Source organism: Dama dama, chromosome 8 (assembly GCF_033118175.1).
Source record: "Dama dama isolate Ldn47 chromosome 8, ASM3311817v1, whole genome shotgun sequence".
NCBI classification, from domain to species: Eukaryota; Metazoa; Chordata; class Mammalia; order Artiodactyla; family Cervidae; genus Dama; species Dama dama.
Genome location: NC_083688.1, coordinates 4,118,016 through 4,145,370, shown reverse-complemented (window position 1 = coordinate 4,145,370; position 27,355 = coordinate 4,118,016). Strand labels below are relative to the sequence as shown.

Here is a 27,355-nt window from a genome sequence, read left to right as displayed (position 1 = left end):
TCACAGAGATGGGAAAGCTAGGGTAACAGCACTTGACTTTAATAGAATTATAGAACTGCTTGGCTGAAAAGAGCCTTACATCGTATTCACCTTGCTTTATGCACTAGTTGTGTTTCTAAAAAGCACACATAAAGTTGTATGATCCATCTCCACTATGATTGTCTTTATAGTGTAAGCCAAGTATTCAGTTTGAGGCACTTACATATTTTTTAGTTGTCAGTATACATTTAATTCGTCACAACTCCTGTAAGAAATGCTAGTCAGAAGGGACAATCAGCAAGTTCAGAACACTGCACTCCATTTCATGAGTCACCGGCGCTCTGCTGGACTCAAGTCAGCGGCTGCGCGAGCTCCGCGGCGATGCTTGTCAGCAGCACCCAGGGCTGCTCCGGCACACGTGACTGACTGCAGCGGCCCCCTGCCTGGGGGCTCGCTCTCGCGCTGTTCACTCTGACACCCCACTGTCCTGACCTGCGTGAACTCTGGCCGCAGCACAGGTCTGACCTTCTTCAGCTCAGCCTCACCTAACAGACCCGCTCGGCCACTGACTTTTCAGAGGTCTAGGAAGGCAGGACTCTGGTCAGCGGTTTACGCCCGGGCAGCCTCTCGCCTGGGACAGAGCTCATCCTTGGGATCTGTGTGCCCAGGGCTGGTCACGTGGTCAGCACTGATGCACAAAGGAGCCTGGTGATTGGGTAGCATTCCTCTTGAGGGTTAGGCCCTTTGCGGTCATTTAGACGAGGGGTTGGCAGACTTGGTCTGTGGGCCGGTCTGGCTTGCTGCCTGATTTTTGTAGGGCTGCAAGCTAAAAATGGTTTTTACCTTTTAAGTGGTTGAAAAAATTAAGAATGTTTAGTGACACACGAAATTCCAAATCTCAGGGTCCCTAAGTGAAGCTGAACTTGTTCACACATTGAAGGCTGCCTTAGCACCACGATGGCAGAGCTGAGTAGCTGGGACAGCCTGAGCACTGGCCCTTGACAGAAAAAGTTTGCTGACCTCTATTAAGAGCAGCGTCTTCATTTCACAGGTAAGAGAACTTGGACAATGTGTCAGAATCACACAGCTAGACAAAATCACACAGCTAGAACGCGTTAGCGGCTAAAGCGCGACCTCGAGCTGCTCCTTCCATCTGCCAGACCCGAGGCCTTCTCTTCGCTGACTCGCCCTCCCCGTGCCATCTTTGCTTCTGACTCCCCCGTCCCCTCACCCAGGAGGCACTCGCTCAGCATTCACAGACCATCACAACACAGATACTGGAAACTTCTTTTAGTAATTCACCAGCTACAGCAGCTGTCTTGGGGCCGCCCTCCAGGAGTCGAGAAGGAGGGCCGCCTGGCTCAGCGCTTCATACTCCAGGTTGGCCAGAAATAGCATCTTCATTTTTGTTTCCACACAGTTCTTCTCCGTCAGCCTGTTGGCCAGCAGAGTGGCAGCCGACTGCTGGAGGAGCCAGCTGATCATCTTGTCTAGTTTCAGGTTCTTCGGGGCGAGCGTGTGTTCACCCCAGAGGCTTAAATGAAGCACGTTAGCAGCCACGCGGGCGGATGGCCTCTGTAACGGAAGGGGAGCCGGAGCTTAGAACGCCTCTGGCCGTCTTCACCCGCAGCCTGCTTCGTTAGTGCGGCCTGTGTCAGGGTCTTCCCTCTCTGGCCCCGAGCATGTTCTTCACCCTCCTCTCCTGCAGTACCCTGCACACACACTGGCCGATTCTACCCACGCCCCAGGCTTTCCCAGGGGTACAAGATTTGGGGTAGGGGAGGGGACATTGTTGGAATAGCCTCCCCATCCTGGGCCTTTTTTTTTGATTACGATTTTTTCCCCATGCAGCATGGCATATGTGATCTTAATTCCCCAACCAGGGATCGAACCTGTGTCCCCTGCACTGGAATCTTGGGAGGCCAGCACTGGACTGTCAGGGAGGTCCCTCCTGGGCCTTTGGAAGGCCCAGGAGCTGTGTCTGGGGTGAGGGAGCTGTCCTAACTTCATGACGGCAGTGCATACTATGTGGCAGTCTGCTCCACACGGTGAGGGGCAAGTAGTGGGGTGGGTTTGAGCCCTGGTCTGTCCATCCTTTTCCACTCCACATGCCACCCGCGCTGGCCCTGCCACTCCTATTAAGGTTTCAAATATGTTAGCCTTTGGAGTAATTTCAAAATGTCCAGATCCCTTAGGAGAGTTCATCCTACCTGTCTGGTTAGATCTCAGCTGATTCTACATCTTCATTAAACATGTCTTAAAACTGCATCTCGTTCCCTCTGAGTACCTTTAAGCAACTAAAGCCAAGAGGAGCTGACTGCTAGAATCCTGACTCCGAACTTGGTGGCCAGCTCCCCTGCTCCCATCTATATTCCAGCCTGTTGTGTGTTCTCCTGTCCATGGCCATCGCCTCTGTAAGACAGAGGAGCCAGTTTTCACTCCAGTGCCTGCCCAGCCCTGCCCTTTACTCTGGAACGTGACGTGAGGTTCCCATCCACAAGCCCCCTGTAGGTCTGCACCGCCTCACCTTGTAGGCCTCCCGCTGCAGCAGCGACCTCACCAGGCACCTCACATCCCACGGCACCCGCTCGGGCAGTGCTGGCAGCTGAGCCTCCTGGTAACTTCGGCTTTCAAGGTGGGCCCTGCCCTGGCCGTAAAAGGGATTGGGGAGCCCGAAGATTTCGTAGGCGAGCGCGCCCACCGCCCAGGTGTCGGCCTTGCTGTAGTCGATCACTGCCCTGGGGCCGGGGCAGGCCGTGGATACCTGCTTGGAAAGCAACAAGTGAGCAATCACGCTGCTGGGACTTGAAACCTATCCGTGCTCCTGCACGGCACCTGATTTGCAGACTAGTCTGGACTCTGTCCCAAGGAACCCAGAATTGGAATGAACCGTAGCTCAGATACAAGAAAATGTGCTCAGGCTGCCTACTTCAGGCTGACAAAACTCCTCTCTCCTGGGGCGTCAGTTCTAGGCAAAAAGGCAGGGAAGGGACTTCTGATAAATTATGGGTCAGAAAAGCCTGAGGTGTTGAGTGAACAGGGAGGAAACCTGGTGGGGAGGCGCTGCTGGTGGCACGACACGCCCCGTGGGACTCACCTCGGGAGCCATCAGGCAGCCGTTTCCGCCGCGGTCCACGTACCAGCTGGTGAAAGGCAACTGCAGGCCGACACGCTCATCAGCCAGGCAGCAGCCAAAGTCTGTGATCACCAGCCAGGGGCAGCCGTCTGTGGGGAGAAGTGCGGAGGTGAGAGGCCGAGTCTCCTCCCCTCCCTGCACCTCGAGGCCCTCCTATACTTCCACTAAAGCCACCCTCAGGACATGCTGATCCAGGAACAAACTACTGCACAACTGCGCTCACTTCACATGCTAGCAATGTAATGCTAAAATTCTCCAAGTGAGGCCCCAACAGTAAGTGAACTGAGAACTTCCAGATGTTCAAGCTGGATTTAGAAAAGGCAGAAGAACCAGAGATCAAATTGCCAACATCTGCTGGATCATAGAGAAAGCAAGAGGATTCCAGAAAAACATCTGCTTCTGCTTCATTGACTACACTAAAGCCTTCAACTGTGGGGATCACAACAAACTATAGAAAATTCTTCAAGAGATGGGAATTCCAGACCACCTGACCTGCCTCCTGAGAAACCTGTATGCAGGTCAACAAGCAACAGTTAAAACCAGACATGGAACAACAGAGTGATTCAAAACTGGGAGAGGAGTACATCAAGGCTATATATTGTCACTGTGCTTATTTAACTCATGTGCAGAGTACATCATGCGAAATGCCAAGCTGGATGAAGCACAAGCTGGAATCAAGACTGTTAGAAGAAACATCAATAACCTCAGATATGCAGATGACACCACCCTTATGGCAGAAAGTGAAGAAGAACTAAAGAGCCTCTTGATGAAAGTGAAAGAGGACAGTGAAAAAGTTGGCTTAAAGCTCAACATTCAGAAAACTAAGATCATGGCATCCAGTCACATCACTTCATGCAAACAGATGGGGAAACAATGGAAACCGTGACAGGCTTTATTTTCTTAGGCTTCAGAATCACTGCAGACAGTGACTGCAGCCATGAAATTAAAAGACGCTTGCTCCTGGGAAGGACAGCTGTGACAAACCTAGACAGCATATTAAAAAGCAGAGACATTACTTTGCCAACAAAGGTTCATCTAGTCAGGCTGTGGCTTTTCCAGTGGTCATGTATGGATGTGAGAGTTGGACCATAAAGAGGGCTGAGTGCCAAAGAATTGATGTTTTTGAACTGTGGTGTTGGAGAGGACTCGTGAGAGTTCCTTGGACTGCAAGGAGATCCAACCAGTCCATCTTAAAGGAAATCAATCCTGAATACTCATTGGAAGGACTGATGCTGAAGCTGAAACTCCAATACTTTGGCCACCTGATGCAAAGAACTGACTCCTTGGAAAAGACCCTGATGCTGGGAAAGACTGAGGGCAGGAGGAGAAGGGGACGACAGAGGATAAGATGGTTGGATGGCATCACTGACTCGATGGACATGACTTTGAGTAAACTCCGGGAGTTGGTGATGGACAGAGAGGCCTGGCGTGTTGCAGTCCATGGGGTCACAAAGAGTCGGACCTGCTGACTGAGTGACTGAACAGCAAAAGCCACTATCAGGACACGCTGACGCAGGAGCACAGGCCAGCAGGGCCCGGAAGCTGCCCACTCACAGAGAGCTGAGCGGGACCAGCAACACTGATAGGGACGTGCCTCCAGGAAATCCAGGTCCCCTAGCCAAGAACTGGACAAAATCAGTGCATTATCAGTTATTTATCTGGAAAAGGATTCATGCAGACTTTCTTTAAAAGCCAGTTCCTCTAGAATTTAATTGCATATTTAATTATCTTGAGTCTTTTAGTTCAAAATTGACCAAATAAGAATCCTCCTGTGTTGCAGGGACACAAGTTTGATCTCTGGGTCAAGAAGATCCACTGGAGAAGGAAAAGGCAACACACTCCAGTATTCTTGCTGGGGAAATCCCATGGACAGAGGAGCCTGGTGGGCTACAGTCCAAGGGGTTGCAAACAGTCTGACAGGAGTTAGCGACTAAACAACAACAAAACAATGGCTCTCCTTTACAGAACCCCCAGGCAAGTAGCCACCCAGCTTTGCTTGAATGCTTCCAATGATGGGGAGCTCATTGCCAGAGGCAGTTGGGCTGACATTCAAGCAGTACTCACTGAAAACATTCTTAGAATACAAAGACCAAAACAAAGAGTCTCCATCCTGAAGGAGAGAGGGCGGGGCACCTACCAGCGTCCAGTTCCACAAGGATGTTGTCAGACTTCAGGTCCCTGTGCGCAACGCCCTGCTGGACCAGGTGATGCACCCCTTCCAGGAGCTGCAGAATCATCACCGCGGCCAGGCGGGGGCTCGGGGTGTTCCCGCGGAGGTACTGGCGCAGGGTACAGGGGTAGCTGGTGGGGAGCGCGACAGGGCACCAGTTACTGCGCGCCATGCACCCCAAGCACCTTACTTCCTCTTAGGGTGACGGCCTTTCTTCTGGTTCCTTCTCTCTCTAAGTAGCCTTTCTGTTTCTATCCACCGTCCTGGAATTAGGAAGTAAGAGCTGGGGCCTCACACGCTAGAAGTCACAGGACAGCTAGCTGCTCGTTTCCATAAAACACTCACAAAGCAATGCCAGAGGCACAGAGGAGGAGGAAAGGAGAAGAGTCTATGTTTAAAAAAAAAAAGCAGGAGAAAGGTGAGCACAGAGGGGGCGATAGTCAAAGGTACTAAGAGCACTAGATGGAAGGGATGACCCGACTGAACATGCACTTCTGTTTTCCTGAAAGGCCGTCCCAAAGGGAAACTGCGCTCCAGGGCAGACATACGCCCTCAGCAGGCCCTTGTCTCCCAAAGAGAGAGGGTCCTCCTGCCTGTGACCAGCTCCCACTCACTCCAGGTCCCGCCACTCACTTCTTCATGACGAGGAAGAGAGTCCGCCCGTGGCCCAGGCCTTCGGGGTGAAGACGCGGGGGCAGCACGTCCGGGTAGTCGACCAGGGCCCCTGGCAGCAGCGGCACCGTCGAGGTGAAGGCTCGGAAGACCCGGATGATGTTGGGGTGCGGGGCCAGCTGCCTGTGACCTCCCTTGGGTCTTCTGTCTCAGTCAGGTGGGACAAATGGGAGGGCAGCAGCAGATATGACACTTGGGAATACAACAGTCTGAGGCCACAATCAACACTGACACTCATCTCCACCCGGATTTATACCAAGTGTGTGCCAGGTGCAGAGCAGGGTGCTGGCAGGGAAACCCGCGCTGACCCACCCCACTGCTGGCCCCACCCGTCCGCCCACTGCCCGTCCGCCCCACGAGGCAGAGCACAGGGCGGGAGGCCCTGGCCGCGGGCCACCTGCCACTCCAAGCCCTTGGCCACACTGCCCAGCTTCTCTGGGCTCCGTCTCAGACGCAAAAGGGGCACAGAGTGGTGACAGACCCTGTAAGGCGGTTAACAGGCCCCAGCATAACACCCAGCATGAGCTCATTCAGCCTTTGAGTAAGCGGACACGGAGGCCACTTGTAGAAGAGATTCCCCCGCGTGTCAGATGCCCTGCCCAGGCCTCTGCCGCTCCGGGAGCCCCAGCCCACCGCCCTGCTCAGACACAGAGGCTACCCTCGGGACGCCCTGCCAGGGCCGCAGGACTGCCCGCTGGGTACAGTCCCGCCCTTGCCCAGAGCTGCCGGGACTAAGCGTGCGCACCTGACCCAAGGGTGACCAAGGGCCTGCAGTCCTGCCCAAGTCCCAGTGGTGGGCAAGAAAAGGGGAGGTCTCTGCGTGGAGCGTGAGAGCGTGAGGAAAAACCGGCAGTAACTGCACAGGAGATGGAGCCGAGGTTTTGAAAGGATGCTGTAACCGCGCTTGAGCTCCTCTCTGAACAGTATCTGATGCACATCTCCTGAGCTGTTTCACAGATTTTAAAACCCCCACCAAATGAAGATGCTAACTACTTGGTGACTGTGAGCAGGTAGCCCGGAGACCTCCTGGAGCCTGAGGACTGAGTCCGTTAACCAGTGACACTGCCCTGTCACCTCACCATCTACTGAATTGTTCACCAGCCGATCACATACCCTGGGACCCCCTCTCCCTTATGCAGCCTTTATAAATGCTTTGCTGAAACCCTTCGGGGAATTTGACGTTTGGGGGCCATGAGCCACCCGTCTCCTTCCATGGTCCTGCAATAAACCTTTCTCTGTTCCAAACTCTGACATTTTGGTATTGTTTGGCCTCACTGTACGTCAGGCACAGGAGTTTGCTTTTGGTAACAATACCACGAGGCCTGAGGGAAGCCGGAAGTAAAGCTTCGGGCAGGAAATGAGGACGCAGGGTGGCAGAGAGAGGCGGATGGAGCGGAAGCCCAGAGACATGGAGGCAACAGGGAGAGCCCCATGCCCGGCCTGTCCTCCGAACTGCCTCAGGTCCGAGCTTTCAGCCAGGCCATGAGTGGCTCCAACAGCTCCTCTGGGGTCTGTCCACATGGGCCCCTATCCTAGGTTATCAAAGGCGTCAGAGCATCATTCCGGCCTGGGGCCCTCAGAGCCACCGGGAGAACGAGGCTCCCAGCACAAGGCTGCGGGCGCCGCCGTGGCAAAGGTCGGCCTGGCTGCCGCGAGAGCCCAGGGGAGGCGTGTGGCTGCGCGGGGGAGGGCGTGTGTCTGAACGGACACTGGAGCCAGACAGGAGGCCTGACGGGGTCGGACCAAGCCTAGCCGACCGCACACACCAGCCAGCCTGTGTGCATCTGGGGGTGGGTGGGGTGGGGACACATGATCTCAGTGTGCTGGAGCAGAGGGTAGGAACAGGACAGGATCAGAGAGCAGGCGGGAGAAGCAGGCACCGAGCAGACCGCACACGCTGAGTCTGAGGCCCTAGATGAGCAAAGGCTAGGAAGAAACCCACCCAGTGCTCTCAGGGTCTTTCTCCTGAGACAGAGCTGATGCCATCAGGACTGGAGGTAGCAGACCTTCTGGCGTGTTCAGCTAATCGTTCCACAGACATTCACTGAGCTGTGAGCATACCTAGCAAACATAAAAGTGCTGCCCTCAGAGAGCTTCCGGTTCAGCTGGAGAGCTGGTGAATAAACAGACACCTATGATTTAAGACGGATAGAGATAAATGCTATGGAACATCACAAGTGGGCAGAGGACTGGACAGTGGCAGGGACTGCCTCAGATGGGAGATGTGGGCAGCAGAGCCACGACACGCCCACAGCTGCAGGGCAGCATGAGGCGCCGCAGGGTCACACTAGCCCCTCGGGGTCGGCTGACACCCAGCCGTCCCTACAAAAGCATCAGGAGCTGAGGCGGTCCGGGCTCAGCCCACCGAGTGTCTGCTTCCCGAGGCCCGCACCGACCCTCCGTCACACGGGAACCTTCCGAGCCCGGGACTGGGCTCCCGTGTGTATGTCCTTAGGTCTCTGTCTCTACCTTCCTTCTTCTGATCTACAAACCAACCCTGAGTAAGCCACTGAGAACTCTGCGGCCACCTCTTCCCGTGGTCTACAAACACTAAAGGGAGCACAGCGTCTCCTTTGCCACAAGCGCTAACTTTTACAACCCGTGGGTCTGGAAAGCCGCGGTGAGGTTAAGCTGCCGTCTACCTGCCCTTCCCTCTGTGGAGGGCATCTCTCTTCCTGCTCCTCTGCCAAGCTAACGGCTAGCCATCTTTTAAAAGAGAGAACGAACTGTCCCTTAAGAGGCCTTTGAGTGGCCCCCAAGTCCTGCACACACGCCGCTACGGGGCTCCCTCACACTGGAGCGTATGCCATCCCAGCACTGACCACGCTGGACTCTACTGCCTCTTCTCAGGCACCTCCACTACCAAGAGCACTCTCGGGGAATAGGCCATTAAAAAAAAAATCTCTCGGCACCATCAGGTCATGGCGGTTATTCATAAAATGAGTGTTACCTCTGCTGGGGACAGACAGAATTCAATTCGTACAAAATGGTGGTGCTCTACCTGGGAATCACTCAGGAGTCATAAATCAGATCCGCCCAGTTCAGAAGGATGGGGAATGGTTTTAGATGGCCTTCTCTCCCTGCTCCAGTGTGAGTCAGCCACCTGCATCTCCAGCTGGGGTCAGACTATCTACAGTCTTTCCCAGTTGTCCACCAACTGAAAACCCATCACTGACTACACTGTTCAGTGAGCGTTTATTGTATCTGTGGGTGTGTGTGTCACATCAAACACCGTGCAGAGGGCACAGGTGGGGGCTCTGCTCTGTGACGGGGAGGAGGGAGGGGTAGATGGCTGCTTACCTGTGACTGATCGCTCCATACTCCCCGGCCAAGGCCACTGGACTGGCTGGGACCAGCTCCTGGCTCATTGTGCTAAAGATGGCTTCGCTGGATGAGCCTGCCTGGAACATATCCACAGCGGGTCCAGAATTACATGGGTCCAAGAAGTCCAGACCCTCCTTGTAATCTGGACCAGGACAACTACTGCCTGGAACTGGCTTTGACCTCCAAGCTCATAACCTCTCTGAGTGGCAAGCAGAGGCAGAGCTGCCATTCATGCCAACCCAGAGGATGCTGCCCATGCCTCAAACTCTCGGCAGCTCAGGTGCCCAGGGCAGGAGGAGATGTTGAGACGACCGTGGCAGGGGCTCCTCTTCCTGCCACAGATGCCCCCGGGCACCACCAGGCTCAGACCGGACCACTGAGCACTAACGCTCACCTGTGAAGGCTCCCTTCAGCAGACAGGCTGAGCCTGACAAGCCTGCCCTGGATAAATTTGTGCTGAATCACAGAACAGCCCTCTATCGACCAGCAAAAAGCAACAATGAGGAAAAGCACCGTATTTTCCTCATTTCCTTATGAACAGCCCTTAGGACTGGCAACACCTATAAAGAATCCTTTAAGAATTAAGTCTCTTAGCTTCTGTGAATGCACTTGCTGTCATGCCCCAACCAGTGGGAGTTTTGATGTCAAGACTGGATGTTTCCTGGGGGTGGGCGTGGGGTGGGGGGTTGGCTACTTGTTAGCTATCAGCCCTGCTTGGAAGTACAGTCTAATAAGCTTCATTCCCCAAATCAAGGCACAAACCACATCCTTCAGGGTCCAGCATGAGCTATGCGGCTGTGTCCCACCTCAGCCTTGGAGAGATGCTCTGGACAGAAGAAAATACAATCAACTCTTGATGAATTTCCTAACCCTCCTCCCACCATGTAATGGCAAGATAAAGAAACTACTCTAAATGGACAGAAATCTTTGTTTTGGGGTGGGAAAAATACTCAACTTCCCAAAGCCTTGAGTTCTGCAAAGGGCTAAGAGCAGAGAGCTGACACACCAGCCTTGGGTCTGGAGTGTGGTGGGAGGTGAGCTCAGAGGAAGGCACGTGGCTTCTCCTTCCCCACGACCAGGTCAGGGACCGAGAGGACGGAGCAGACCGCAGCCCTGAAATGCGCTCATCGGCCTGGACACCCCGGGTCCTTGCCACTCAGTGTGGCTCGTGGCCCAGCAGCCTGGGAGCTCATCAGGGAGGCGGGACTCGGGCTCCACCCAACGCCCGCACTCAGAACCTGCGTTCTAACCCGACCTCAGCTGACGCGTGGACATGTTACAATCTGAGACACACTGCTTCAGACCGCTGCACAAGAGCGCGAGGCGCCTGTCCTGTGGAGAATCTTGCTGGTTCCTATTTATTTCCTGGGAAGAAGTGTCGTCAGGTTATCCCCCCACAAGAAGGTGATTTTGAAAAAGGATGACTTTAGAGATGGAAGGCCCCACCCTTACCGAGATGTTCCACATCATCTTGATGGCCAAGGGGAAGGCCGGGGCCCTTGGAGGAGGGGCCGGCGCCGCCTCCTCTCCTCGTGGAAGGATCTCTGGGCCCTTCCCTGGAAGAAGCTGGCCCAGGCAGTCTGCCTCCTCCAGGCCCCGGGGCAGCACAGGCATGGTGGCCTCATAGACGGCGGCGCTGCAGCCCTTGCCAATGGACTGCCCGATCAGGTACTCCTCCAGCCGGAAACCCTGCCAGCGTCTGGTGTCCAGTGGGTCCGGGAGCAGCTTGTTTTTCTGGGTGAAAATTGCCTGTGAAGAAAACGAGCAGGCACTGTGAGCTCGGGAGCCCCGTGAGGCTTCAGTGAAGGGATGGAGCGGTACAGCGAGGCCAAATCGCCACTGACAAGATTGAGTGCTAATAAAACAACTAAAATTGGGTGCTACTGTTGGTCCTGGGCTCAAGCCAGCCTGTGTTCTCTCTTCTTATTCAGAATACTTCTCAAACTGTCACTTCATGGCAGCCACCGCAACAGTCCAACACAGAACGCTGTGTTAGTTAAGAGGTTACAACTCCCCCGTTCTGCAGCTGGCACACCGCTCCTTTGCTGCCTGTCAGGCTACCAGCCCAACCTTGGAAGTTTCTGATTATGGAGACGGTTCGTTCTGCAAAGGCCTCGGCAGGCGGCTACTGGATTGTTACCAGGAGCTGTGGACGGGCAGGAGCATGTGGTCACAGCCACCCCTCCTGCTTGTGAATGACCTTGGGCTGCTCTTGCAAGCAAGTGGGTGAAAATCAGGAGGCTCCCTGGAGCCTGTTGCTGGTCCTGTTGCTGGGCTGAACCCCAAGGGCCTGCAGGTCCTGTACATGGCAGCCTCCAGGCAACTGAAGAAAGAGCCTGGAGCCAGTGACAATGACATCCGTGGTTTACTGGATGGGGAATCTTACATGTCTGCAGCAGGGGGTCCTGGAGAAGCATCCCAGTGTGTGCAGCAGACAGCAGGAAGGACCTGACAGCCATCTTCGCTACTCTGGGGAGGAGGCAGCTACCATTCACAGGGGGAGCTGAAGTCAGGTGGGCTCATTAGTTAGCAGGGAAACCGGCGGGTGGGGCGCGTCCCTCACAGCCCCGCAGGTTCATGACCATCACCAGGGCAGATGTTTCCCTTTAACACACCAGCAGGTGGAGCGGTTCTGGCTCAAGACTTAGAGCAACCATAGCTGGGGCAGGGGGCCAACACCTCCTGTGAGGAGGCTGTAGGGGAGCAGGCACTGGTCCAGGCCCCTGGCCCTGCAGGTCCAGCAGGGGATGAACAGAGAGCAAGAGAGTGGCCATTCTGAGTGGCCAGACCACAGACTCCACTCCCACAGACCCTGCGTGGCCCTTACAATCTTGGTCCAGCCCTCTCCTGTGATGTCCCTGGGGTCAGGTATGCAGAGGTGCACTGCAACCAAACACCACAAATGCAACACGGACACCAGCAGCTAAGAGTACGGAAGGCCCAGGGACGCGCAGGAGGACGGAGCATCTTGCTGGAGACCCGCAGATCAGACTCATTTCTATACGCTTTTCATTTATCTGGCTGTGCTGGGTCTTTGCTGAGGCATGCTGGTCTTTGGTGCTGGCTTCTTTAGTTTGGCCGCAAGGGCTTCGTTGTGTGGCATGTGGGATTTTAGTTCCCTGACCAGGGATCTAACCCGCGTCCCCTGCACTGGAAGGCGGATTCTTAACCACTGGACCACCAGGGAAATTCCCAGACTCATTTCACAGTTAGGCCACCGCGGTCGCCCAGTACCCGGACAGATTCTCTCTGCTCAGGCAAGGGACAAAACGTAGGATGTTTACATTCACATAATATAGGGAAGGTCGTGACCACTAGGCAAAATACAAGCAGTGCCAGCATCGTGAGAGCCCACCCGTCCTGTGGTTCCGTCCTGGCCAGGCCTGCGGGACCACACCGCCAGTCCACTCTCAGTCCCCACGGCCGACGCCAGTCCTGGGGAGGTGGTGTGACAGGCCCCAGGGTTAATAGAATGGTGCCTTTCTCCAGTAGAGGCCCAGATTAATTCCTTTAAGTAGTCTTAGGTGGGGCTGGGTAGAAGATCTGTAAGAAGGTGAGATCTGTAAATCCCGTTCTAATCCCATGCCCCACAGGGTGGCAAGCCCAAGCCACCAGGGTCTTATCTTCCAGTCCCAGGACCACTTTACAATATTTCCCTGGCAGGTTGGTCCTTTGGTGGTCAACAGCTGAACTTAGCTGAACTTAGAGGGTGTTGACAAGCAGCCTCTGGGTTACTGTGGCAGAGGCAGGGGTCCGGTTACTCCTGAGACGTTCAGTTATAGCTGGTAGGGCTGGAGTCACCCTCCTGGGTTACATATGTGGTCACACGGTGAGAGAGTGGGTTTCACATCTCAATCGTTGTTGAAATAGTTCCTTTATCCCTCCCATTGGACTTCCCTCACAGCTCAGTTGGTAAAATCTGCCTGCAATTCAGGAGACCCCGGTTCGATTCCTGGGTCGGGAAGATCCGCTGGAGAAGAAATAGGCTACCCATGCCAGTATTTTGGGGCTTCCTTTGTGGCTCAGCTGGTAAAGAATCTACCTGCAATGTGGGAAATCTGGGTCTGAACCCTGAGTTGGGAAGATCCCCTGGAGAAGGGAAATGCTACCTACCTACATCTGGCCTCGAGAATTCCATGGATTGTATAGCCCATGGGGTCACAAAGAGTTGGACATGACTGAGCGACCATCACTTTCATCTGTCCCATTAGCCCAGGTGCAGTGGGGCTGTAAGGCAGATGGACGTGCCGGTGTATGTTACGTATTTTTTTTGGTCCATTTCTGAACTTCGTGGCTGGTAAGGTGGGTTTTTAGTGTCACTCGACGACACAGGTAGGCCTTCTGTGATGTCTTCCATCAGCTGTAACGCATCTTAGGCTGCGTATCACTGCTGCTCCGTCACACTGCTATCACTGCTCAGCTCCCTTTCAAAGCTGGGACCAGAAGCCCAAGGGTATGCTTTAATTGTTTTGCCATTGCCACAGGCCCCAAACAAGCCTTTGCAAGAAGCTGGCCATGTCCAATTCACAAGCCTGTCCCTGAGTTAGTAACTCTAAACCCGTGTCTAAATTGTTTGGGGGTGGTGGGTCAGGGGTATGCTTGTATTTTACAAACAATCCAGGCCCTTGCATTTTGTCTATTCATCAGCCATCCCTGTGCAATCAGATGAACCATGAGCATGGGGCTGCTACATTTAAACAAGAAAGAGACTCTGAGGTTAACGGGAAAGCAGTGATACAATCGAAGAGAAAGATACCTCTCACGGTAGTCAGCTGTCACAGGGGCCCACAAGCTGGTGGGCGGCCATCCTGGGATTTCCCCAACAGTTTTCCTTTCCCCAACAAAGCTCCCTGTCCCTTCCTGACATCTTGGTGTTTACGGGCACTTTCTTGGCCTCTCGGCCGGCTCACCAATTCTTAGGTGGCACCCTCAAGGCCCTCAGGCCTTGTAGTTGCCCAGGCTTCAGATGTCTGAAGCAAAAGCCCGGAGACAGTGACAGAGAACCTTACATGTCTACAGCGAAAGGTCCCCGAGCAACACCCCGCCGTGTGCAGCAGGCAGGACCCAGCAGCAATCTTCACTACTGGGGGCTGGTGGGGGTACTGCTATTTACAGGAGGAATTGAAGTCAGGTTGGCTCATCAGTCACCAGGGAAACCGGTGGCTGGGGCATGTCCCTCACAGCCCCTCAGGTTAACGACTATCACGAGGACAGATGTTTCCCTTTAACATATCATCAATTGGGGGATTTCTGCAGAAATTAACAACCGTGCTGGCGATTTTTATATAAGTGAATATTAAAAGATGACTCTGGTCAATAACAATTAGGTAACAAAAGACGTATTATTAATGTCTCTGGTCAGTAAGCTGTTAATAAACTAGCAGGTGGAGCTGCTCTGGCCCAAAGCTGAGAACAATCATAGCTGGGGCAGGGGGCAAGCACATTCCTGTGAGGAGGATGTAGCTGAAGCAGGGACTGGTCCCACAGGGGATGTACAGACAGCAAGAGAACTGTGATCTTCAGTGGTCTGACCGTACATCTGTCTCCCTGTTTCTGCCTCTTAGGAAGCTGGGGGGCCATTCTGTTTACAGAAAGGAGACAAAGAGTACAAGAGTTCTGATGGAGCTAGATGGAAGTGTAGGTGGGGGTGCATGGGAAAAGAGGCCATTTCCCCCAAATTGGGATTCTTGCCTACTTCAGGCAGGTGACATCATTCCTCCAGTTGCCCAAACTCTGCCTTCCTCCTCAGATCCCGTCTCAGCTGCTGATCCCTCCCTTTCTATGGCTAGGCACTTGCCTCCAGACTTTCCCACTCAGGTCCTTCCTTCACCTGCTTCTGAGTCCAATGAAAGCCCATTGCTTTCAAATGTCACATCATAACCTAACTGATGGGCTTCCCTGGTGGTCCAGTGGATAAGGGAGAAGGTAATGGCACCCCACTCCAGCACTCTTGCCTGGAAAATCCCATGGACGGAGAAGCCTGGTAGGCTGCAGTCCATGGGGTCGCTAAGAGTCGGACACGACTGAGTGACTTCACTTTCACTTTTCACTTTCATGCATTGGAGAAGGAAATGGAAACCCACTCCAGTGTTCTTGCCTGGAGAATCCCAGGGAGGTGGGAGCCTGATGGACTGCCATCTACAGGGTCACACAGAGTCGGACACGACTGAAGTGACTTAGCAGCAGCAGCAGCAGCCAGTGGATAAGAATCTGCCTGCCAATGCAGGGGACATGGGTTTGATCCCTGGTCCGGGAAGACTCAACAAGCCTCAGAGCAACTAAGCCCATGCTCCACAACTACTGAGCTCCTGTACTGCAACTACTGAACCTGTGCACCCTAGAGCCCTGCTCCGTGACAAGAGAAGTCACCGCAATGAGAAACCTGTGCACTGCAACAAAGATTAGCCCCTGCATGCAGCAAGGAAGACCAGCACCACCAAAAAAAAAAAAAGAATCTAACTTATGAGTTATTCAGTACCTTGTCCTGGTCCTGACACTTCCTACGTATGAAAATTGTCTTGCAGGCTGGTCTGTACTGCCCATACTGGTCTCTCACATGCCTCTCCCTGAACCTTTGCTCAAACTGTTCCCCTCCCCTTGCCCCCTATTTCTATTGTCTTTGCTCAGCCTGCTCATCCCTACTCATCCAACAAGTCCCAACTCAAGCTCCTGCATCCCGGACTATAACCAGCGCTGACAAACCTAGCCCGCAACAGTCTTTCCTTCTGGAAGATTCCTAAAGCACTGGAGTCTATAAGCTAAAACAGCTCACATGAGAACTTTTAATGTTTTTAAAAAATGAAAGTCTGTCTTGCCTTACCAACCAGTTTCTAAATTCTGTGGAGCCGAAGCACTATTGTGTAATCCTCAGTCAACCATAGTTTTGAGAATGAGATAAATTTTTTAAAGCTTTATTTTGAAATAAACATAGACTCATGGGAAGCTGCCCCCCAAAAAACCCAACAAAGTGTCCTGTGTACCCTTCACCCAGTTTCCCCCAACTGACGTACAACTAGGCTACAGATCTTACTCAGTCTTCACCATCTTTTCTAACCCGCATTCACTCGTGTGTGTGTGCATGCGGTGTAGCTCTATTAGATTTCACCCCACCTACAGATTCATGTAATCACCATCAAGATACAGATCTGTTCCATCACAGGAGAATTCCTTTGAGCTGCCTCTTTGTTTTTGCACCACCCCCGCCATGCCCCATGTAACCACGTCCCTGGCAACCACTGACCTGTTCTCCATCTCCACCATTCTGTCATTTCAAGAATGTTATATAAATAGAACCGCAGGATGCAACTATTTGGAACTGACTTTTTTCACTCAGCATAATGCCCCTGAGGTTCACTGAAGTTGTTACCTGTATCAATGGCTGATTCCTTTTAATTTCTTATTCCTGGTATTCCACTGTATATACCAGGGTTTGTTTAACAATTCACCAGCTAAAGGATGTTTGTGTTTTTAATATTTTGCTATTATGAAGGATGCAGCCATAAACACTAGTGTACAAGATTTAACACCCATTGATGGCCACTTGAGTTGCTTCTACCTTTTGACTATTGTGAATAATGCTGCTATGAACATAGGTGTACAAATATTTGTTCAAAGTCCCTGCTTTCAATCCTTTTGGATGTACACTAAGAAGTGGAGTTGCTGGGATCATACGACAATTTTAATTTTGGGGAGGAACTGGCATACTGTTTCCCATAGCAGCTACTCATGTACAGGTGTTTGTGTGAACATAAATTTTCAGTTCTCTGGGTAAATGCCCAAGACTGCAATGGCTGGGTCATATGATAAACAAATGTATGTTCAGTTTTGTAAGAAACTGCAGACTATTTTCCAGAGTGGTTATACTATTTTATATTTTCACCATTGGTCCAGTTTCTCTGCATCCTCATAAGCATTTGCTATTATTGCTTAGTTTTAAAATATTAGCTGCTCTAATAAGTATGCAGAGATATCACACTGTATTTTTAATTTGCATTTCCTTAATGATTCATGAAGTTGAACTATCCTTATTTGGCATCTGTATCTCCTCTTGGTGAAATATATATGCATATCTTTGGCCTATTTTATAAAGGGTTCTCCCCACAAAATTCTTTCCAAATGCATCTAACGGGACTGGTCTGCTCTATTCCAGTATGACACCAAATGGAATTAGCATTAGAATTCTAATTAGCATTAGAATTAGAATTTTAGCACACACGTTGCCAAATCTAGTACTCTGATTTTCTTTCCAAAGAAGTCAAATGCAAGAATTTTTTAAATTAATTGGTAATTAATTAAAAAATTTAAGACACAGAAGAGTGAAGTTTGAGGAAAGGATGTGGAGATGCTAAGCTTAGGAGGGTCAAGCTCCTCAGTTTAGAAACAGCCGCTGTAATTTTAAGTAGGGTTAGTCAAGGGTTAGTCAAGAAGCCCTTGGCTTCTGCTGGCTGAGTTGTATGTAACAAAAGACAGGGGCAGAGGCTGGGGACTAGGTCAGGCGTCACCTGTTGCCTCAAAGGGGCCAGAGCATAAAGGCTCTGGTGAAGAGTAACACGACCTGGGCTGAAAGCCAGGAAACATGGGAGACACTGCTTGGTCTTTAACCAGCTGTGTCCTTGGGCAGGTCACCCCACCTTGCACCACCTTAGCGCTAAGCTGTGAAACGCCTGGGCTGTACTAAGGCAGCGAATGGTTCCAAACCCCAGGAAGAATGACCTCCCTGAAGAGGGGGGAACGGTGCCAGCTGATGGCCTTCAGACTTGAACTTAACAATGATTCTTCCCCAGGTGTCTATCCTGCCTGCCTGCCCTGCGGTCTGAACTTGCCAGACTTGGGAACAGCAATTCCCTCAAATAAAGCTGCCTAGCTGCCTTTTAATAAACACACCCTATTCATTCTGTTTCTCTGGAGAAGTAGAGATTTAGGTTGAGTAGAAACAGAATCCTCTGAGCTCTTTAAAACATTTAAAAAGCCCAAGAACTAAGCATCTTAGTCACCCCTGATAACTCTATACAGGTTGTTAACTAAAAACCATTAGGCCTGCTGTTTTGGTTTTTACTGCGACCTCAGCTATATTACTAATTGGCTAAACTGTAGAGGCTGCCTGGCTGGCAAGTGGTTAACAACAACACAGGTTCTGTGCAAGTTAGACTTGTGACTTCAGCAAGTTACTTCGCTTTTCACCTCCCTAAGTATGTTTCCTCATCCATAAATTGGGGATGACAACTACCTCTGGAACATAAAGGTTAGGATTTAGCTGTCCTTAAATTTTAGAGAATTTACAGAAGGTCATTGGCCTTGGAGCCACAGGAGCTGTATAATTAGTATATCTTTCAAACCATGCTGTTTGAGGAAGTGAAAGTGAAAGTCGCTCAGTCCTGTCTGACTCTTTGTGACACCATGGACTGTCCATGGAATTCTCCAGGCCAGAATACTGGAGTGGGTAGCCTATACCCTCTCCAGCCGATCTTCCCGACCCAGGAATCTAACCGGGGTCTCCCGTATTGCAAGAGAATTCTTTACCAATTGAGCTGTCAGGAAAGCCCCGTTTGAGGAAGGGAAGATAGTAAAACAAAAGTGAGGTCCTGGCCCGGCACCAGAAGATCAATAACAAATGAGCTTTAATCAATGACTGCCAAGGAATTCCCAGCTACAAGGTAAATAGAATCAGTCCTGAGTATTCATTGGAAGGACTGATGCTGAAGCTGAAACTCTAATACTTTGGCCACCTGATGCGAAGAACTGACTCCTTGGAAAAGACCCTGATGCTGGGAAAGACTGAGGGCAGGAAGAAAAGGGGACGACAGAGGAGGAGATGGTTGGATAGCATCACCGACATGATGGACATGAGTTTGAGTAAGCTCTGGGAGTTGGAGATGGACAGGGAAGGCTGGCGTGCTGCAGTCCATGGGGTCGCAGAGAGTCGGTCACGACTGAGCGACTGCACTGAACATAAATCTTGACACCAGGCCCCAAGGCAGTCAGTGCCTCCCAGTCCCGCCCCGCCCCCAACTCGGGCCCCGCCCCCGCACTTAGCCCCGCCCCCAGCCTGGCTCCGGCCCCAGTTCGGCCTCCCCGGCCCCGCCCCGCACCCAACTGGGGCCCCGCCCCCATCCCGGCCCGGCCCGCCCCCATCCCGGCCCGGCCCGCCCCCATCCCGGCCCTCCCCGCCGACCCCGCCCCGCTCGCCGCCGGCACTCACCTGGATCTCCTCACAGGCTGAGGCGGCCCGCCGGCCCTCCGCTTGCTTCTCCTCGATAAGGCCCAGTCCCAGCCCGAAGGCCAGAAAGACAGCGCGGCCGCAAGGGCCCGCACCGCCCCGGGCCCGCACCACGAACTGCCGCTGGAGCCGCTCCGCCAGCCCGGCCACCGACTGGCGGAAGAAGCGGTAGCGGCTGGGAAGCCCGAGCCCGAGCTTGCCCGGCTCCGTGCCGGGTCCCGCGGCCGGGCCCGGGCGCTCTCCGCGGCCCCAGCCCGCCGCGGGGCCCGGCCGCTCCGGCCGGCCCCAGCCGTAGGCCGCGCCGGGCTTGGCCGTGAAGCGCAGGAGCAACGCTCGGCCCAGCTGCAGGCCCCGGCCCAGCGCCTGTCGCACCACCATGGCGTCGCCGCCCGGTCCCTGGGGACCTGCCGGTGTCCGGGGCGCCTGACACAACGCCTCAACTGGGGCGGAGCCTCTGCGCAGGCGCGGGCGCCGGTGGGCGGGGCCGTCACTCCGGCGGTTTCCCGGCTGGACGCGCGAGGGCGCTGTGGCCGTCCCTGTCGGCGCGTACTCTGTCTGAGGGTTGGCCTGTCAAGGACGTCAGGGGTGTGAAATTGGCTACTTCTGGCAAAATCGAGTCGTTGAGGAGGAAATATTTATTGAGTAACCCCCACTGTGCCAGACACTCTACCTTTGTTAATTTTCCCACCAATGAGATAGGAATGTCATTTTTATAGATAAAAATACTGAGCAACGGAAGGGCTGCGAGGGTCCCAGGTCATATGCGGTGCCAGTTCAGTCCAGTCGCTCGGTCGTGTCCCACCCTTTGCCACCCCATGGACCGCAGCACGTCAGGCCTCCCTGTCCATCACCACCTCCTGGAGTTTACCCAAACTCTTGTCCATTGAGTTGGTGATGCCATCCAACCATCTCATCCTCTGTCGTCCCCTTCTCCCCCTGCCTTCAATCCTTCCCAGCATCAGGGTCTTCTCCAAGGAGTCAGTTCTTCTCATCACGTGGCCAAAGTATTGGAGTTTCAGCTTCAGCATCAGTCCTTCCAATGAATATTCAGAACTTATTTCCTTTAGAATGGACTGGTTGGATCTCCTTGCTGTCCAAGGGACTCTCAAGAGTCTTCTCCAACACCACAGTTGAAAAGCATCAGTGTCAGAACCGAGGTTAAAGTTCACGTTGGCCTGGTGGCGGAGTCCTTGTCCCTCAGTGCCCGGAGGCTCCTCTCCAGTGCCTGCTGGTTTCTCAGGACCCCAGGAGAAATCACACCTGAAGGAGAGGGAACTGAGCCTCAGAGAAGTGGAGTGACTCGCCCAGAGTTGCACAGCTGGTCAGTGGCAGGGCCCTGTTACCCATTCCTACTGTTAGGAATGGTTGTTAAAGGAATTCCTGTTGATTTCTTTTTTCTTGTCTTTTTTTTTTAAACATGGGAATTTTCAAAAACATAATAATGAAATAATATAGTGAACCCCATGTACCCATCATGCAGCTTCAACAGTTATCAACAAATAGTCGTTATTTTATTCACCTATGCAGATCTTCATACTCCCCATTCCCCCAACTTTAAAGCAAAAATATTATTATCAGCTCTAAAATCATCGAGCTTCCCTTGTAGCTCAGTTGGTAAACAATCTGCCTGCAAAGCAGGAGATCTGGGTTCAATTCCTGGGTAGGGAAGATCCCCTGGAGAAGGAAATGACAACCCACTCCAGTATTCTTGCCTGGAGAATCCCATGGACAGAGGAGCCTGGCAGGCTACAGTCCAAGGGATCGCAAAGAGTCAGACAAGACTGAGTGGCTGAATCACCACCACTAAAAATATTCCCATTAACTCCATATTATCATTTATTATTCAGTCAATATAAAATTTCCCTGTTGTGCTGTCTTATTTTACAGTTACTCAAATTGGGATCCAGACAAGGTTTCCATCTCTCTTGCTCTCTCTCAGTCACTCAGTTGTGTCCAGTTCTTTGAGACCCTATGGACTGTAGCCCGCCAGGCTCCTCTGTCCTTGGGATTTCCCAGGCAAGAATATTGGAAGTGTGAAAGTCGCTCAGTCGTGTCCAACTCTGTGACCCCATGGACTGTAACCTGCCAGGCTCCTTTGTCCATGGAATTCTTCAGGCAAGAGTAGTGGAGTGGGTTGTGGTTCCCTTCTCCAGGGGATCTTCCCAATGCAGGGGTCGAACCCAGATTCAAATCTGCATTACAGGCAGATTCTTTACCGTCTGAGCCACTTGGAAAAAATCCTGTGCCTTCCCTAAACTAAGGAGGTATGTTTTATTGTGCTTCCGTTAAAAAAGGGTTGCTGTGATAATAGGTACCTCTATTTATTGCAGGCAAGAGCCAATTCTGACTCCAAGATGAATCTGTTTCTTTGACTTTAACCTTTTTTTTTCATTGCTTTTGTTATTGTAATTGTATATAATGACCTGCCTCAGGGAACCCTGCCTGAAGCAGGAATCTCTGCCTGAAGAGATTATCACTTCTCCTCCCTGAGATTGTCCATTCCAGGAGATATTTGCAAGATAGTTACCTTTATTTCCTCAGTTCAGTTCAGTTCAGTCTCTCAGTTGTGTCTGACTCTGCCACCCCATGGACTGCAGTACGCTAGGCCTCCCTGTCCATCACCAATTCTGAGAGTTTTCCCAAACTCATGTCCATTGAGTCGGTGATGCCATCCAACCATCTCATCCTCTGTCGTCCCCTTCTCCTCCTACCTTCAATCTTTCCCAGCATCAGGGTCTTTTCCAATGAGTCAGTTCTTCGTATCAGGTGGCCAAAGTATTGGAGTTTCAGCTTCAGCATCAGTGCTTCCAATGAATATTCAAGACTGATTTCCTTTAGGATGGACTGGTTTATTTCCTCAACTCCTCCCCATCTCTGTCCTGTAAAAAAACCTGGCATCTAAACCCTGACAAGACAGTTATTTTGAGACATTAGTCTGCCTTTTTCTTGGTCAGTTGGCTTTCTGAATAAGGTTGTATTCCTTGCCTCAACTCCTAGTCTCTCGGTCAATCAGTCTTCAACAAGCCGACTGAGCTTGGATTCAGTAACATTCTCCTTACCCCTAAGGCTAGTTGTGGATCAGAGACCCTGGAAAAGATATAAAATGTTTTTGTAGGTGTAGCCATGTATGTATGGCATCACTGACTCAATGGATAGGAGTCTGAGCAAACTCCGGGAGATAGTGAAGGTCAGGGAAGCCAGTCCTGCTGCAGTCCATGGGGTTACAAAGAGTCAGACAGGACTTATTAACTAAACAATGAACAGCCATGAATATCTGTGTGTGACAGGTTAGCTTCAGGGCAAGGAGACATTTGTCTCGTGAGAGAACCATCTCAGCATTGCTTGGGTAGAAAGGCGCAACCTAATCCATTTATTTTGGGGCTCATTTGTGACCTTCAGCACAGCCCTGGTTCTGTGCTGTAGAGTAGTAAGGAAAAATAGAAGTAAATAGGAGTAAAAATAAGGCAACTGCAAAAAGATACATCTTTGAATTGGTGAATTTAAACACACACACACACACACACATGTAATGAGAAGCTGGTAATTTTACTAAGCATAGACCCATAGAAATGCAAACATAATTTCCCCAAGAATGTTTATAGAAATGCTATTCTACATAGTGTAAAACTGGAAACAACTCAAATGACCATCTTTAGTAGACTGGATAAATTGTGGTATATTCAGCCAAAAGAGTGTCTACAACTATAGGCAACAATATGGGTATATTTTATAAATACACTGATCAGTTAAAAAAGGCAAACATAAGGAGACATGGGTCCGATCCCTGATCCAGGAAGATCCCATATGCCACAGAGCAACTAAGCCCACGCACCACAATTATTGAGCCTGTGCTCTAGAGCCCAGGTGCTGCAACTACTGAAGCCCTCACACTCTAGAGCCGGTGCTCTGCAACAAGAGAAGCCACCACAACTAGAGCGTAGCCCCTACTCACCACAACTAGAGAAAAGCCCACACAGCAATGAAGACCCACCATGGCCCAAAATAAATACTTTTTTAAAGACACTGTGAAAAAAAAAAAGGCAAACATAAAAAGCAATAAATAGGTACTTCTCTGACAGTCCAGTGGTTAAGAATCTGTGTTTCCAATGCAAGGGGCTTGGGTTCGATCCCTGGTTGGGAAACTAAGATTCCACATGCCATGGGGGGGCAGTAAAAAAAAAAAAGTGATAAATTCTATGGGATTCAATTTATACAAAGTTCTAAGGCAGAAAAAATTAATCTACAGTGTTAGGGGCCAGGTTTTTGAGGTGCTGAGGACATGCTGTTTCCTGATTTGGGTATGTTCATGTGATGAAAATTCACCTAGATGTACAGTCGATTTGTGCAATTTTCTCTGTGTGGTGATTTAGTAAACATTTTACTTTTGCTTCTTGATATAATGAAAGCTTTTTTGAAAAATTCAGTTTATCTTGCCCTTCTCCCCTTTCCTCTTCCCACTGGTAACCACTAATTTGTTCTCTATTTGTTATATCCACTAGTTTGTTTCCACCTGCAACGCAGGAGACCTGGGTTCCATCCCTGGGTTGGGAAGATCCCCTGGAGAAAGGAAAGGCTACCCACTCCAGTATTCTGGCCTAGAGAATTCCGTGGACTATACTCATGGGGTTGCAAAGAGTCAGACACGACTGAACGACTTTCACTTTCACTAGTTTGTTTTATTTTTTAGATTCCATATGTGACATCATACTGTATTTGTCTTTCTCTGTCTGACTTATTTCACTTTAGCTTAATACCCTCCAAGTCCATCCATTGTTGTTGCAGATGGCAGAATTTTTTCTTTTTTTATGGCAGAATAGTATTCCATTGTATAAACGTATCACATATTCTTTATCCATTCATCTGTTGATGGACACTTAGGGGTAGGGGATTAAGAGGTACAAACCATTATGTATAAAATAAATGAGCAAAAGAGTATATTGTGAAACACAGGGGATACAGGCAATATTCTATAATAACTATAAGCATAGTATAATCTTTAAAAATTGTGAATCACTATGTTGTACACCTCAACTGCCTTTTCCTGAATGAAGAGAGGATGGGACTCTCCACTGTTCAGGGCCAGCCAACACTGGGGAGCATCTTCACTCTGATTGTTCTGATGAGGGTGTGATGGAAGTCAAGACACCAAGAGAGAGCATGCAAAAGGCTCCACATCCCCTCCTTCCTGCTTATATATGAAATTAAGGGACAGGTACATAGCAGCTGTTGCTGGAAGGATCTTCAGTCCTCTGGAGAGCTCTAGCTCCAGGCTTGTTTGGCCATGGGGTGGATCCCTGGCTAGAGACAGGTGGCTAACTGTTTCAGCAGTATGGGTGTTCTGATCTCTCCTATGGGGAGAAACAGCAGGGCCCATGTCATATGCAGTCATGTTTATTTGGGAGAGACATAAGTAGATAAACAGATGAATTTCTTTCCAATTTATTTATGGAGGTGCATGGAAGTCAGATATTATCTTTAAGTTTTTGGCTTGATCTCAGAGAGTTTTAAATTACAATTTTAAAGTGCTCCGTTGAAACTTTGGAGAAAGGTAAGGAAGAGAAGGTTGGAGAAACTTCACAAACTTCATGCAAGTGACCACAGGCTCACCCATGGAAACTCAGTCAGTTGCGGCAAAGACCTCCTTTAAAGTTTAAGTCTGCCCATCCGATGTGTGTTCTTGTCATTACAGCTCTTCTTGTTAATATTTACTGAAAAGGAGCAAGAGTTTCTCTGAGATGTTTAATATTTTAACTAAAAGGATTTTCTTTACTCCACTAGGAATGTAACCTTTTACCACAAGGCTTGTGATGACTATGCAGCCTGTAACGTGTATTCACCAAAGAGACACTGTGTTGGTGTTTCTGAGTTAAAGAGGGTGGTTGTTATCAGCTTCCGGATTTGTTCCTCTCAGCCACAAATAAACTTGCCAGACTTGTGATGCTTAAGCTACCCACCTGCAGAAATGAAAACGCCAGGCTGATGTTAATTAACCCTTCATTGTAGACTGTGAAGTTTTTTGCCCAACAGCACTAGATGGGTTCTCCTTCTGTAGAAAAATTTAAGTTGCTTGCGACAGGTCTGAAGCAAGCATGTCATGAAGTTCAATTCTTCAGCAGGCCTAACTATAGAAAGGGCAAACGGGGAGATTTCTACACAGAGAAGCTGCCATCAGGGTTCATGGGGTTCTGTGTTCTCCCTTCTCAGGGCAGAGATGCAGCCTTACTGTTTGGGGCACAGGGGCTGTCTTTCGTTGGGATCACGGCCCTGCTTCCCTTGTTCCCATTTGCTCTCCTGAGAAGGAAGTCTTCCACAGAGGTGCCATGTTTCGGGTCTCAGGGGTCTCATCCTGAGGTTCTCCCATAACATATTCTGTCTCTGTAGTGGTATCCCACACAGGTGACGTGGACGAATTGGCATGTGGTTTTCTGCGAACATATCTGTTTATACTGCAGATTTAATATTCTGTCTGAGAGTCTCATTCATTCAGAGCATATTTATTAAACATCAAAGGCCGGCTTTGATCTGCTCCGCCATGAGAATTAGCGGGGAATGGAGGGGGTTGCTCGAGAGGCCACAGGACTCTTTTCTGGTATATGCTCTGCTCTGGGGGCCCCGCGTGTGTTCATTGTACCCTTTTCCCTCCAGGCAGCTCAAGACTGCATAGTTTTGATAAAGTGCATAATATTCCTAAGAAGCATCATTTAACCTTTCCCCAAAGGACATGGCAGGGGGCGGGGGGATGTGTATTGGGGAGGAAGGCTGACGCTAATGTGAAAATGGAAAAAGACAAGACTTGCAAAAAGAGAACTGTTGAGGGCTGTTTGACCTTCCCTTGTGGACGATGTCCTTTGGCAGCATTTCAAAGATCTTTGTCTCCTCCAGCAGGAGACAGACACGTTTTCCCAGGGCAGCCACGTCCTTTATCCACAGACCGTCTCAGAAATGCTATCTGTAAATTGCCAGTGGAGGTGGAAGGAGTTTTTGCTAAAACTGTTGACAGAGCAAAGCTGCTGCCAGATCAAAATCCAGCTACTTAGAACTCCTGGGCTGTAGTTTTTGGAGGTTAGGATCAGACAACTGTGGGCAGAGAATGAGACTTCACTGGAAAGAAGTGTGATGTGGCGGATTGTGGAGATGCAGTGTTGTGGAGACATCCAGACAGTCCGTGGCTTCTTCAGTCCAATAAAGTCGCTGCCCTGCAGTGGTTATTCAAAATACAAATACGGCTGTGTCACCTGCTGCTTAAAGTCCTTCACAGGCTCTTTGACTTTGCCCATTGATCTCAGGATAAAGCCTAAGCTCCTTAGTCTGCCAGAGAATGTTCTTCGCTCTTTGGCGCTAGCCTTTCTTGCTGTCCCTCTTCCCTGCCCTGAGTGGTCCAGCAATATCAGGAATGTTAAATAGCTCACCCCCGGCCCCAACAGAATTAACTACTGCATTTGCTCTCTAATACACTAGATAATTGCTAAATGAACCTCCGTTCTACAAGCTTCTGTCTTTTCATTCTTTTTTTTTTATTATTAAAAACTCTTTTAAGGACTTTCATGGTGGTGCAGTGCATAAGACTCCACCTGCCATTGCAGGGGACATGGGTTTGATCCCCGGTTTGGGAAGATTCCGCATGCCACAGAGCAACTAACCCGGCGGGCCACCACTGCTGAGCCCGTGCTCTAGGGCCCACAAGTTGCAACTGCTGAAGCCCAAGTGTCCAGAGCCTATGCTCCGGAATAAGAAAAGTCACCGCCGTGAGAAGCTCGAGCACTGCAACTAGAAAGCGGCCCCCGTTTGCCTCAACTAGAGAAAGCCTGAGCAAGGCAACGAAGATCCAGCACAGCCAAAATTAAATTAAATAAACACA

General features: G+C 50.8%; 1 protein-coding gene across 1 annotated transcript; it reads right to left on the bottom strand.

Moving 5' to 3' along the window:
• Nucleotides 1-23: 23 nt before the first annotated feature.
• Nucleotides 24-19,890, bottom strand: PINK1 (PTEN induced kinase 1). The gene is made up of 8 exons (XM_061148080.1): nucleotides 19,480-19,890; nucleotides 10,734-11,030; nucleotides 9,258-9,358; nucleotides 5,919-6,101; nucleotides 5,253-5,416; nucleotides 3,077-3,204; nucleotides 2,507-2,743; nucleotides 24-1,554 (listed from the first exon to the last, which is right to left on the bottom strand). Exons 1-8 carry the CDS (start codon nucleotides 19,873-19,875, stop codon nucleotides 1,285-1,287), a joined length of 1,776 nt encoding a protein of 591 aa, XP_061004063.1. The 5' UTR covers nucleotides 19,876-19,890; the 3' UTR covers nucleotides 24-1,284.
• Between the last annotated feature and the right edge of the window lie 7,465 nt (nucleotides 19,891-27,355).

Bases quoted from the DNA above. Each gene is read 5' to 3' on its own strand.
- PINK1 (XM_061148080.1), bottom strand. From the start codon at position 19,875: ATGGTGGTGCGACAGGCGCTGGGCCGGGGCCTGCAGCTGGGCCGAGCG. The intron at 11,031-19,479 runs GTGAGTGCCGGC...TTTTCTTCACAG, and splicing joins CAGCCTGTGAGGAGATCCAG to GCAATTTTCACCCAGAAAAA. The intron at 1,555-2,506 runs GTGAGGCGGTGC...CTTCCGTTACAG, and splicing joins TGCAGCGGGAGGCCTACAAG to AGGCCATCCGCCCGCGTGGC.